The 14,277-nt window shown below is 36.2% G+C and overlaps 1 protein-coding gene across 1 annotated transcript; it reads left to right on the top strand.

The window, feature by feature from the left end:
* Nucleotides 1–470: 470 nt before the first annotated feature.
* Nucleotides 471–13,955, top strand: LOC121880028 (alpha-aminoadipic semialdehyde dehydrogenase-like). Its single transcript, XM_042387006.1, has 9 exons — nucleotides 471–686; nucleotides 1,960–2,067; nucleotides 3,838–3,946; nucleotides 4,269–4,486; nucleotides 4,699–4,914; nucleotides 7,251–7,430; nucleotides 8,534–8,693; nucleotides 11,719–11,948; nucleotides 13,231–13,955. The coding sequence occupies exons 1-9, from the start codon at nucleotides 507–509 to the stop codon at nucleotides 13,441–13,443; spliced, it is 1,614 nt and encodes a 537-aa protein (XP_042242940.1). The 5' UTR covers nucleotides 471–506; the 3' UTR covers nucleotides 13,444–13,955.
* The last annotated feature ends 322 nt before the right edge of the window (nucleotides 13,956–14,277 follow it).

Raw genomic sequence — 14,277 nt, forward strand, 5'->3', positions numbered from 1 at the left:
ATCGTATAAGTGATATATACATACAGTATATATCTAAGCTCAACTTTTTATTTTAACTATTATTTTTCTACAAATAAAAGTAAAACATTTGAACTATATAATTTATATTTATAAATGTTGTAATTTAAATCATCATTGATTACTTTTGCCAAGAATTGCAATATAAATATATATGTATAATTATGTATATAATCTAGCCAAGTTAACAAATTTCCCTAACCATAAACCAAAATTTCTTGGTAAGGGAAAAATGTATATGCGGGCTACATGATTTAAACTGAATAATTAAACATTTGTTCCTATTTATTAATATTAAACTATGTGTAATTATACGAGCATGCTCTAAAGTTCTGGGTTTGTCAACACATTACTCTCTACAATTATTACCAAATCATTGGATGACGAATCTAGGGAATTTTTCACACAGTGGGGGAGAATTTAGGAGTTGTGGGGAAGGTGTAGGGAGGCGGCGGGAGTAGGAGGCAGACGAGGCCACACACTCGACCATGGCACCTCTACTGGCCCGTGTCCTCACCCACACAACACGCACGCCACTGTTCATCATCAGAGCCATGTCTTCCTCCGGGTATCTTATCAATGAACCCAAGTACGCTTTCCTGAAGGAGTTAGGATTAGCTGAGAGCAACAAGGGTGTCTTCAACGGCAAGTGGTTTGGCAGAGGAGAGGTGAGAAACCATATAAATTAAGCTTAAAAAAAATCTTCTGTAGTGAATGACATACCGGGTGTGGTTGGCAGTGGATTGGGGGCAACAATGAAGTTTATTTCATTAGTAGTGTGGATATTTGTATAGTTGTCTGTGTATTAATTAGAAAACTTCATTGCATAGTTGATATCAGTCACATATAAAAACAAAATTGTTAAAGATTGTAATAATATTAAGGATAAAATAGTTGACTACTACTGATAGACGTGTGATGTAATGATGGTAAGTGCTGGCGTCCCTAGTTAGTGACATGGTGTTGTTACTCGTAATAGTGGAGTTAAAAATAGCAAGTGGGTGAGCCGGTTAATGGCACCATTCATAGTTAAACAGTATTATCACCTCGTTAAATAGTTATTATAAGAAACAGATTATTATGTTTAATTAGGATTTATACTAATGATGTAAGATTGCAAATTGTGAAGATTGTCATGTTGGAAATCATAAAAAAAGGTTCGAGTTATTAACTGAGGGCTTAGTAACAGTAGTGCTCGCCCGTGATAGGCTGGGTGATTGCCAAACTGGGCGCTGATTGGCTGAGACCAGGGCTGGTCCCACCATCCTCAGCCAGCCAGGGATTTGGTTGTTATTGGTGTTTGTCATTCCCCTCAGATCATTTTGGTTCGTATTGTGTTCGAAGTTCATTCTATACTTTATTAAATTTTTCCCAGCTATAGGATGATAAACATTTTTCTTATCCTTTTTATTCTTTAATAAATTACTTCATGGGTGCCTCACTCACGGTGGTATAGTCACATGGCCCTTTTTATATCATTTAGACGATTAATATTTAATGGAGATATTTAGTATTATCTCAAAAGAAGTATATTACGAGAATCTTGCAGACATTCATTTTCAGATAATTAAGTCTAAATTGCAACGAAATATTGTTTGGTACAGTACTTATGTAACAGAAAACTGGTTGAGGGGAATGTGGCCAGGCAACTCTTCCCTTGATATTTCTGACTCTCATCCAGATATTGTTTTAATGTAATGAATGATATTCTGATATTTGGGTCTGTACACAAGTCCTGTACAGTAATATATAGTACTGCACATTCTGTACTTAATATTTCGAGTTCATGGTTACAATGTCTATTATTCCTAAGTTACCAAGTTTACTAAGGGTGTGTAAACTTAAGAGGCTTTTCTGTTTAAGTCTCTGTATGAAATTTATTATAAAAACTTTTTGTTAATTGTATTCGTCACATGGTATTGAGTCTAATTTGATCATCAGGTTGTGACGTCTATGTGCCCTGCCAATAAGCGCCCCATTGCACAAGTTCAACAGGGCACAGTAGAGGACCTTGATGCATGTATTAAAGCTGGACAGGAAGCATGGCAGGTAAGTTATGCAGAGGTTTGTTGTCTGCAGCCTTCTGTTGGCAAATGTATGTTTTTGTATACAATACTTGTTTAAAATATTGCTATATAAATATTTCTGTACACTATTCACACTCGGTACCTTTCCACGAGTACTGTAATTCTATATTATTCTTACTACTGTTTGTATTACTGTATATTAAAAACAATTAACAGACAGTTGTTGCTTGTATCTGACTATTAGTCAATACCATCTTAAAAAAGATATTAATACTGTAATGATATAATTGAGAATTGATTTTAGTGAGAAATCATAAAGAATGGTGTCATTTCATTCTGCATGAATTTTTACAGTAGAAACATTTTAAAAACTTTAAATAGTCAATGAATCCAGCAGTGTGATACTCCTCCACCTCCATACTTACTCTGTAGTACTGTTTGTGCCTGTACCTGAGAATGGACATGTTTTTTTATGTAACCAGTGGTGCTTGTGGGCCTGCCACCACTCTGCCAAATTTATTAAATACTGTACTGTATATGCACAGGTATCCTTTCTGTAATGATGGGATTGTGTTCTTTAAAACCTAACATTAAGTGAAATTATCACTAAGTGAGGGATAAATATATGTTACTTGGAGATTTGGTCTTGGGGAAATTTTTTTCCTGAATACTATGCACTGTACTGCATTTAACGATAATTTGCTATAATGATAAAATACAGTACTGTACATGACAGTAAAGTGATACTCACCAAGTCCATGTCAGAGTAGAGTAAATGTAGTCAAGTGACAGTAGAGATGTGCAATTGGAGCACAGTATCCCTGGTTTTCCTCTTCTCAGTGGGTCAAACTTATTGTTAAACCAAATTTTTACTTAGCATTAAGCGAGAATTGCTGTCTTAAACTTTTCTCTCAAGTGAATTAATGCTAAATGAAGAATACACACACATGTATATAGGTGTTGGAAAGAAGCCCAGAAGGCAGTAGGAGTTGTTTACTGCTCTAATGTTTTTACTGCATAGGGTCTTCTTCAGAGTGTAAATACAAAAGACACAGACGTGACCTTATATACAACTCGGGTCACTCACCTTGCTGAATGCCTCGGAACTCTGCCTTCTCATTGGTCATTTTGCCTTGCTGACTCGACCCACTTCATTGAATTTACCAATAATTTACATGTACTGTACTGTACTATTGGCTAGACTCACAAATTCCTAACTGTGATTGATAGTGTTGCTAGTACCTATGTATGGCATCCATCATTTTTCTCATATTTTTGTTACATCCTTCATGAATTACTTTGATACCCTGCCAGTTTGGCAAGTCACCAAATTCATCAATTTAGACAACTAATACTTCTCATAAACTTCCTACGTGCTTAAATTTGAAATAATGAATGTATGTATCTATATAATTTAGCTAAATATTTTTCTCGTCAGAAACGGTCATCCCAACGATTATGAATAAACTCCTTTAGAAATAAATCATTACTTCAGGACAAAATCGGACAGGTTTGGAACAGCCAATCAGCTGTAACTCTTGGGGAGGGGGTGGGGCATCTTTTCTCAGCTGAGAAAAATGCACTGTACCACACAGCTAGATTCCAAAGACTTCTCTTTAATTCCTTCTCTTGGTCATCTATCACTTTCTTATAGACTTACTTGATAGGTCATCAGCCTTACCCTCAGTGACTTACCAGTAGATAATAATAATTTACACAGATTGATCACCTGCCATTAAAATTTTTTGGGCATATTATATTTATCTATTAATGTATGAATTGAATTTTACAGGTTTGGGCAGATATGCCAGCACCGGCAAGAGGTGAGATTGTCAGGCAGATTGGTGAGGCTTTACGTGAAAAATTGGAACCACTTGGTAAACTAGTGGCTTTGGAGATGGGTAAGTTGGTACACAAAAATATTGAAATTATACTTACAAATTTTTTAATATATTTTTTAAAAATATATAATAAACATTGGGTGATTCACTGATGTACAGCAAAACACTACAGTACTTGCATTTAGTATCTTGTGACACCGATTTGCTGCGGTACATATACTGTACACAGATAGCTGGTCGAGAAATAAATGTGCTCTTCTACCATGTGTGATGGCGAAGTTATATGTTATTTCCTACAGCTTAACAATCTGAATTAGTTATAGGTGTACACTGGAACACTATGAATGATACCTTTATTTTCTAACAATTGAAACAATTTCAGGTAAAATAAAACCCGAGGGTATTGGAGAGGTGCAAGAATATGTCGACATTTGTGACTTTGCTGTGGGTTTATCTCGTATGGTGGGTGGCTCAGTGTTGCCCTCTGAACGACCAGGACATGTCCTTATGGAAAATTGGAATCCTCTTGGTGTTGTGGGTGTTATAACTGCTTTCAACTTCCCTGTTGCTGTGTATGGATGGAATAGTGCTGTTGCCATGGTGAGTTTTATTGATGCTTAATAAAATGTTCGTGTTAGTCTAGATATAAATGGTCTTTTTTAGCTCATTTTTTTGTTCATAAACTGAATTCATATGACCATGTTCAGATAAATTTCTAGTACTATGGTGTACATTTCTTGTCACCACACTGCAGTTTGACATACTATACCACCTTAAAAAGGCACATATCAATGCTGTGAATGTTTCAAAAGGTCTGTGGAGATACATTGCTGTGGAAGGGTGCCCCAAGCACACCTTTAGTGTCAGTGGCCACAACCAAGATAGTTGCATCTGTACTAGAGAAGAACAACCTTCCTGGCGCAGTGTCTTCTTTGTGCTGTGGTGGAGCAGATGTTGGCACATCCATCGCAAAGGATGAGAGGATCCCTTTGGTCTCCTTTACTGGGTCCACAAAAGTTGGTAAACAGGTTAGTAATAGAATGAGTTTTGTTTTGTGAATTTAGATCTGCTTAACCCTTACGCCCCGGGCTAGAGTGCCGCTGGCCGGGGTAAAACGAGAAAAATCAACTTTTCCAAAAAATTTTGACCTTTATAAATGATAAAAAAGACAAGAAAAACTATACATTGTCTCTATTCTTCTGTGGCGCCTCAGTGACGAGACGGATAAGGGGAATTTTTTTTTTTTTTTTTTCTACATCGAGTGCTTGTCGTCATTACGCACTTAGGGGGTCATTTTCCCACTTGCCTTTGTGTCCAAGTTGGCCAATAATGCATTTATTTACTGATCATAATACTTATTTCTTATAAATAATTCATTTAGAATTTATTTTATTTGCATTACTCTTCATAAGAAGTTCTCAGCAACACACACACACACACACACACACACACACACACACACACACAGTCAGTCATCAGGCTTTGTTTGGGAGAGCATGTAGGTAATACAAATAGTTATTGGAATAATAATTCCACAAATAAATACATTAATAACATAATCATAGCATTAGAATCTAGTAATACTTAACTAAAATAAAACCACAACTTTTAGCAATATTACTTGGATACAACATGATAAAATAGACAAACAATGAAAATAAACAAACAAAAGAAGTTATTTACCAAGAAGCTTCCCTCTGACTGCATGTAAGAGGGAGGGTGATAAGAGGGCTATTTTTAGCTTGTCTCTGTGTCGGAGATGGCCACTAATGCATATGTTTACTGCTGATAATACTTATCTCCTATAAATAATTAATTTAAAATTTATTTGTTTGCATTATTTTTCATAAAAAGTGCTTGGCGACACACAGCAGTCTGTCGCCAACACAACAATACAACTACAGTACACTACTTTAGCAATATTACTTTGATACAACTAAAATGGACAAAAAATTAAAATGAAACAAACAAAAGTAGATAATTATGTTCAGGAAGCTTCCCTGTGGCCGAGGTGTGGCGTGAAAGGCAAATAGTCACACGGGAATCCGATAACCCACACTGGGATTTAAACATGGCGGGAAAAGGCGCGCGATCTGGAACCCGAGGTGTACCAGTCGGGCGTTCTGGAACGTCACCTGGAGCCTAAGGGTTAATTTACAGTAGTTTTCAGACTTTTTTTTTTGGGGTATTTTGTGGGGACAGTTGCTTGGGATGATGAAGCTGACCTGTGTATGGGAATGATAGTGAAAATTAATATCTTAGGGCCTTGTTTGGGAAGGACACACCATAATAGAATGTTTGTAAATTGGTCAAGTGCTTATGTTAATGAGCAGGAGTGAAAATTTTCTGGAAAAAAAGTATGTTGATGTGTAAAAGCAAATGGTTAAGTTTGTAGGAAAGTGATGTGGAAGGTACTGAAGATTTATGGAGGGAAGCAGAAAATTCTCGAGTGCTCTCCAGAGTTTTTTATGAATGTCACAATGTATCAGGTGATTCAAGTCAACAATTTGATAGTTCCCAGTAGACTTGACTGATATGATGAAACTTAATTCCAGAAATCTGTACCAGCACAACTGTAGCTCCTAGGCAGGGTTCTTAAGTGTTGATTGCCAATTAAGCAAAATCTGAAATGTTCTTCACCCTCTGTGTAACATGTATGTCCTCTGCAGTCTGTGTTGCCATTGGTAACAATCTGGACAATGTGATCAATCTTTATGGATTCCAGCTTCTTTGCTTGCTCCTTATATTTTGGGAATAAAGTACAGTATTTTTGTATTCACTTACCCTCCACCGTTCTTCCTCCTGCTCCACTTCTTTTACCCCATATCTTCCACCATTCCTCCTCTTCCATTTTTCTTTTCCACTTTTCCATTATTCTTCCTTCATTTCTCTTCACCACCCTACATCAAACCCACCTCCAGTCCTCCACCCTTCCACATCAACCTCTATTCCACTGTTAAGCTTCTTGGTTTGTATAACTGGGAAAAAAAATATTAATCATTCAAGACTGTTTTGTACAGTTGTGTGCATGTGTAAGTGCCCCATACCCTACTGTCCCTCATTTACTGTGTTTAATGCTCAACATACCATGGTTGTGTGCATTATGTGAGTCATATACGTAGATTGGAATAAGCAACACCTAGGTACAAAACAATAGTTAGTTTCCTAATTTTTTTTTTTTATCATTTGCATACTGTATAGCCTCCACAGACACAACAGTTGATAGATGCTCCAGTTGATTGCTTATTTTGGAATCTGCTGTAAAGTTTGTTGGCTCATACCAATTCTTTTCTTGACACGCATGATCTTCCTTCTTTGCTGATAACCAGTGGGAGAACCTAATTATTGTAATTGTTTTCTACAGGTGGCACTGATGACACAAGAGCGTTTTGGACGACATTTGCTTGAACTTGGTGGTAACAATGCCATTATTGTGGATGAGGATGCTGACCCAGAGATGGTTGTAAGAGCAGCATTGTTTGCGTGTGTTGGTACTGCTGGACAGAGGTGTACAACCACACGTAGACTGATCCTACACGAGACAGTGAGTTAGAAACCTTTTGTTTTGTATAGAAAGGAATTGCTTCAGGAGCTTTTACTCTTCTATCCATTTTTACCATCCATGCCATGCTTGTTTTACTTCCTTTATACAGTACAGAAGATTTGGGGCTTCATTTATATTAGGGGTTTTCCTTGAAAAAGCCAGTACTGTACAGGCAATCCTCACTATATGTACAAGTATTATCACATTTTGTATAACAATTTCTAAATTACTGAATACTCCTCATGATGTACAAGTGAGGAGTGCCCAAGTTACTTAGGACTGCAGCACTCTGCAGTGGTTCCCAATCTATGATCCACAGAGCGGTGACGGCCGCAAGATTTACCGGTCCAATGTATTTTTTTAGCGTCTCACAGTATTTTGTTCATAATTCTCTTAAACTTTGTGCCCAGTTACCTGCTAAAAATTAATTTATATTTAATCTTGGGTTATTGGCAGTTGACTCCTGGATGGCTTGGGGGATGGTGATTTAGTCTTAACTCTGTCGGGAGGGGGGGGTAGATTATCTTGTCTTCCACTTTAGTTTATCTCAATTTATCTTTTTTTTTTAACTATAATTGTCTATGATGCTGCATAAAGGTGATTAAAATACAAGAATATATTAGTACTCTAGGCACTTGTACATAGTACGGTGTTGAGCTACTACCAATGTTTACTGAAAAAATGTCTTGACATTTTTGGGTGTGTTTTTGGGTCTTCAGTCCCAGACCAACATTTTTCCCCCATTGTAATTTACAGAATAGTGTACTGTAAGGCAAAAATTATATTCTGCAGGAAGTATCAATCCCAATCTCACTATATACAAAGGGTCAGTTTCCATATGGACAATAAATTGTAAATTAAAATGTTTAGTCACCAGCCCGCAATATTTTTTTCACTCTATTGGTTCGTGATTTTGAAAAGTTTGGGAACCACCGAGCCAAAGAACATTTAGTTAGGAACTAAAATTCATATTTTTGGAATATGGCAGTCTTAAGAACAGAACATCATAATAGGGAAGAGCTGGGAGTTGAGTGAGTACAAGTATTTTTAAAATCTCCAGAATAACTGATTTGCCTAAAACTTCATCAAATTTGTCTTTCCAGCTGCATGACTCCGTGCTAGAGCGTTTAGTTAAGGCTTATAGTAGTTTTATGCCTCGCATTGGAGACCCTCTTGATGATGGTGTATTGTATGGACCCATGCATTCACAGCAAGGAATTGATGGATACTTGGCAACCATTAAGGAAGCACAGTCTCTTGGAGGTATGTCTCAAATTTTATTTTTATGAAAACATTTAATAAGAGATTCCTTAATTTTCAGCATTTCTTGCTGTAATCTGTCGGGTATACAGCTTTAATATCACAATGTCGTCTTAGATATGCATCTTAATGCTCTTTCTACTGTTGTTCATCAGATTATATGGGTTATTAAATCAAGGTCATAGCCAAGATTTGATAAGAGCTTTCAAAACAGTAACTAGACCTCCCCAACCCCTCACCCACACTTTACCCATTGTGTTTCTCTGAAAATACCTTAAGACTATTAATTATGAAATACAGGGATACCCTTTATGCTTTCCTTGAAAATTTAGTGTTAAAAGAAACTGTTTTCTTAGAGGTGAGTAGAGTACAGTATAACATGGTTCACTCATTCTAATAAAATATTAAATAACCTGGTACAATACTGTATAATATTGTGATATTTACAGGAATCTAACCCAGCTTTTTGTCCATAGTACAATATTAATGTCCATGAGTAATACAATCGGTTATGTCACAGCATCAATCAGATACAGAATCAGAATATATATTTATTTAAACGGTTTACTGTAATAGTTACATAACTTTGTGGAGAGCAAACTGTGTCTAAAGGACACAAAGTTGGAACTGTGTAGAAGAATTATTGAGCTTTCATTTTTGGATGAGAGGGAAGCTTTACCTCTTGATGCAAGAGAGTGAATGGGAGAATAAGTCACAGGAGGAAAGTCCATTTAGTTAGCTTTTCATTTCACTTTTTTTTTTAGTGGTCAAGAGAATATTCAAAACCCAACCCAACCCAACCCAACATAACTTTTTAATGATGATAATATTAAATGTGACTTAATTCCTGTGGCTTTTTCCATTCACTGAATAGGATGCAGGAAATTAGAAAACAGAAATTAGGCAGAAATATGGAAATAAAATAGTCAGATAGAGGTGACCAGGGTTTGTTGAGTGTTAAAAGAAGGAAAGATGGGTAAGAGTGTGTCTTAACTCGGAGATTCATGGTGTAAGGGTGAGGGGAGGACCAAGAGGAGATAGAAAGAACTGGAAATGAGGTGGATGAAGATCCAGGAAACAATGTACTGTACGCGAATGACAAGCGAGAATCACGTTGAGAGGTTACGGAGATGTCACATTCCTGAGGGTAATTAAATGATGGCAAGTGAAAAGAGAGTACTGTAAATATTTGCTCTTGATTTCAGCCACTACACTGTTGGGAAAGGCTTGTAAGAATGAAAGTGGTTTAGAAGAGGGTGTAGTATCACATGTGTTAGTAAGAGTTTTTAGTATGGTGCTTTCATGTGTGTGTGTGTGTGTGAGAGAAAGATTAGTGTTGAAGCTGTTTGTTCCCTTGTTGCATGGTGAGATAAAGGCAATCATTGGGTTTTGTCTTTTATCTAGTTTTGCATTACAGTATACTTGTATGGTATCCAAATGATTGAATGATTGTTTGGAATTCATGAATATAATGTTATGCTGTGTCTATTCTCAAACAAAATCAGTCTTCAGATGTACAGTAGTCATAATACAGTAATTCGTGTTCTTAAATTCACTGTTACCTCTACTACTACCACCTATATTCTTAATTGACTGTGGAAGCCAACTGCGTGTTTACATAAGAAACCATGAAAGTTGTGGAAATATCTTTTCATTGCTCTAATTTGTCTTGAAAATACGGTAAAGAAAAAATATGAATATCACTTCAGTGCTCCAATGTGACTTACAAAGAAAGAAAATACTGTACAACATTATGCAATTTCATCGTAATTACAGTGGGGTATGCTATAACGAATCTAATTGGTTCTAGAACCTTGTTCGTTATAGCGTTCGTTCGTTATAGGATTAATCCGTTCCAGGCCCCCAAATACAACCACTTAACACTGAAAAATATAATATAAAATTGTAAAAATTGTAAAAAAGTGCATAAATATGCATCTAAACCCCTGAAATAAAGAGTATCATTAATACTTGTAATAAAAAAACAATAAATTAAAAAAAAAAATTAAATAATGTTCGTTGTAGGAGTTTCGTTCGTTATAGCATTCTCAATTTTATAGGTAAAACCGTTCGTTATAGGAATATTCGTAGTAGGATCCGTTCGTTATAGCATACCCCACTGTACCATATTATTTAGTAGGTTCATTTGGTTTTGGGTTACTAAAACATTATCGTAAAGTAAACGATATTAAAAAAAAATCTCGAACTCAAACCCTAGATGAATTATTGTGTGGTATTAAGTTCCTGGTTCTCTGTTGACATGTGTGGTCACAGCTAACCTGTTGCCTGCCTGACTCCATGTTGGTGTATTCCACAGAAAATTGTGAGAAGGAAAGGAGCTGTTTTTGTAATAGAGATACATTTTGTGCAATATCTGTGTGTTACTGGTACTGTAGGATTTTATGTATTAATGTTTATTATATCAGTTTTGGACCAGTTTATGAGTTTCGTGGCCTTTGGAACAAAACTAATTATTTCCGTTCAAATTATTTAAAGTATACAGCATTATCCTCGTTAGCTGAAACAATTGGTGCAGAACTCGTCTGGAAATGAGAGATTTCCAGGTAACGAGACGACGACTTCAAACCCAGAAAAGGTCCCCCACCCCAGAAAAAGGTCCCCCACCAAAATTACACATTATTTCTATCTCAGAATTTGTTCTGCTCGCGATCCCCAAATGGATTATATCAGATACAAAGGATGTAGTTATCTGGAAATTTTCTCTGAATTTTCCAGAAAAGGTGGCTCATTTTCAACCTCCTGAAAAAGTCCGAGCAAATTTCAATTCCGGCTAAAGGAGATATTACTAATTCGCGATTTGATACTTCACGATGTTTTCTGGTACTTAACCCTTGAATTATATTGACTCCACTGTATATGGTGAACATAACACTCAGAGAACTGTTTTGGCTATCTTCTTTAAGTGACATAAATTAGGTTTATTGAAGGTCCATTTATCTTAGGACTATAAGTTTGATGTCATCTTATTTGTAAATACAGAAATTAACCAGCTCTTTTTTTTTTCCAGGCAAAATTATGTATGGTGGCAAAGTTATTGATCGTGAGGGCTTCTACGTAGAGCCAACTATTATTACTGGTTTGCCTCACAACTCGCCTGTTATCCACCGAGAAACTTTTGCCCCCATTGTGTACATTCTCAAGTGTTCATCAGTTGATGAAGGTATAAGGTGGAACAATGAAGTAAAGCAAGGCCTTTCCTCCTCTCTCTTCACTCAAAATCTTGGCAATGTATTCAAGGTATGTGTTATTTGTTTGTAATTGTGCACTGCAGTTTTGTTATGCTATGATATTTAATCTATTATATTGACTAATTCCTTGGCTTTTGATTACTGCATTACAGGTAGACTCCTGTTTATGAAAGGGTTCTGTTGCTGAAAAACTTTAATAAAATCAAGTAAATTTTTCCATAGACTCCCATCATGAAAACTGAGATACATTCCTTTGAAAAAAATCCCCAAAGTCTTAAAACCCCCAAGACATGTTTTCAATTAAACTTTTTGTGGACACAATGATTATACACCAATAATAAGCGTACAGTAAACTCACTCTACTCCGGACTATTTGGGGGGATGGCCTGTCCGGTTTGGCATAAATTCTGGATTGGTTGGGATTTGTATTGCAGAGTGGAATATCCCAGAGAATAGGAAGGATTTCCGAGTCAAGCTACTTAAGAACACTGAACATGACTAATTTTTAGCCTAGAGTTAACACACTCCAAGTTTTTATATGCCATATGAATACTTTTTTTAGCAATTTAGGGTTTTAACATTTGTGAAGAAAAACGGTAATTTTTCTCACTCGTACACTCCTGGCACCACGGCACGGCATTGGCTCTCAGTACGGCTGTGCTCAGCAAGTTAAAGAGCAGCTGGTGTTGCTGGGAGCTCTCATGTGCCTGGCAGTAGTGTCTCCTCAGAGACACAGCTCCATTCAAGTCCCCAAAATATCTCCATTTGTTGGGTCAATTTTAAGTTTTAATGTTGCAGTGTACAGTTAAACTACTTTTAGGGGTGTCTTAAGATCTGAACAGAGGTTAGTGTGTGTGTATTTATGGGCAAAATATATTAAAGTTGTTCGTTTTTCAATAATCATACATTTTAAGAACACACCTTAAGGATTTATGAAGGATTAAACTAAAACATTTCATTACTAGGAATGTATTTAAAATTTATACAATATTGCATTAAATAATAAAATCTCCTATTTTGAAATATGTGATACAGTATTTCAAACCCCAATTTCCCTCCTTTAGTTCAAAAATTTATTTGTCAATCGGTTTTAATGGATTTTTGGCTTTAACAACTATGGTCTTTCCCCAATTAGTCTGTTATTCCGAGGGTTTACTGAGTAAGTTTTGTATGCATTGATAAAGCTTATTCTCTCCTGTTAGTGGAGACCACATTTTTGACCAGATATGTATTCTTGCTTCTTAAAAATATGTAAAGGTCCTTAGTGGGTTCTGGTCCCTTTAGCAAAGCTATTCATAATACTAATTTACTACTTCTACTTCTTTCAACAGTGGCTCGGCCCTAAGGGTTCTGACTGTGGTATCATCAATATTAACATCCCTACTAATGGTGCTGAAATTGGCGGTGCTTTTGGAGGCGAGAAGCACACTGGCGGAGGCCGAGAATCTGGTTCAGACTCTTGGAAACAGTACATGCGCCGCTCAACTTGTACCATCAACTACACCAAAGAACTTCCACTTGCACAGGGTATCAAGTTTGAGTAACCATTTGGAGTACTTTACTGTCCTAACTTTCTCCTGGTTATTCATTGATGATGTTACAGGATGAAGAATTATCAAAAAAATATATAAGTATATACAAATATTTTTTAAGTACAGTATACAACTGGACATGACTCTCACCTGCATTCAGTAATGAAAGATCTTTATGCTTGAGCCTTCCACAACACCTCATTGAACATGAAGAATGTCTGGGGAAAAATATATGTCTGAAAATGTAAGCAACTTGAGTGTGAATCAAGTAAAACATGTCAGATTTCATTAGGTATAGGTTCAATACATTATAGTACATGTATTTCTAATATCAGTGAAACAAAATTTGTCAAATTGAATATGCTATATGCTTTCATTAGCTACTAACTGCACTCGTTTCTTCTACAAAAAAATTTATATGCAAATACAGTATTTTGTATATACTGTATATATATTTTTTGCAATGGCCTTTTGTACCCCCACCGATAATGTTGTAGGATTTATTAATAAAATGGAATAATTTAGTTTTCTCTTCTGCCCTAAGAAATAATGTGTCCCCATGTGCCAGATGTGTGGGTGGCCTAGCTGCATGGATTTAGTTCATATTCTGCTGCTATTGTAGTAGGTTGTTCCCTCACAAGTTTGTTTTTTCATACAATTTGTGCTGTGCAGTACTGGACATTAACAGGACAATCACCCAAGAATACAGTGTTAAAGCAGTGTTATGTAAAAGAGGATTGCAGTTACTTATACTGTATTGTACTGTACATTCAGGAAGTGGGAAACAGTGGAACATCTTAGCTTTCATCTTTATTCAAGACATCTTCAGGTCATGAAATCCACTAA

Source organism: Homarus americanus, unplaced genomic scaffold, assembly GCF_018991925.1.
Source record: "Homarus americanus isolate GMGI-L3 unplaced genomic scaffold, GMGI_Hamer_2.0 scaffold30108, whole genome shotgun sequence".
NCBI classification, from domain to species: domain Eukaryota; kingdom Metazoa; phylum Arthropoda; class Malacostraca; order Decapoda; family Nephropidae; genus Homarus; species Homarus americanus.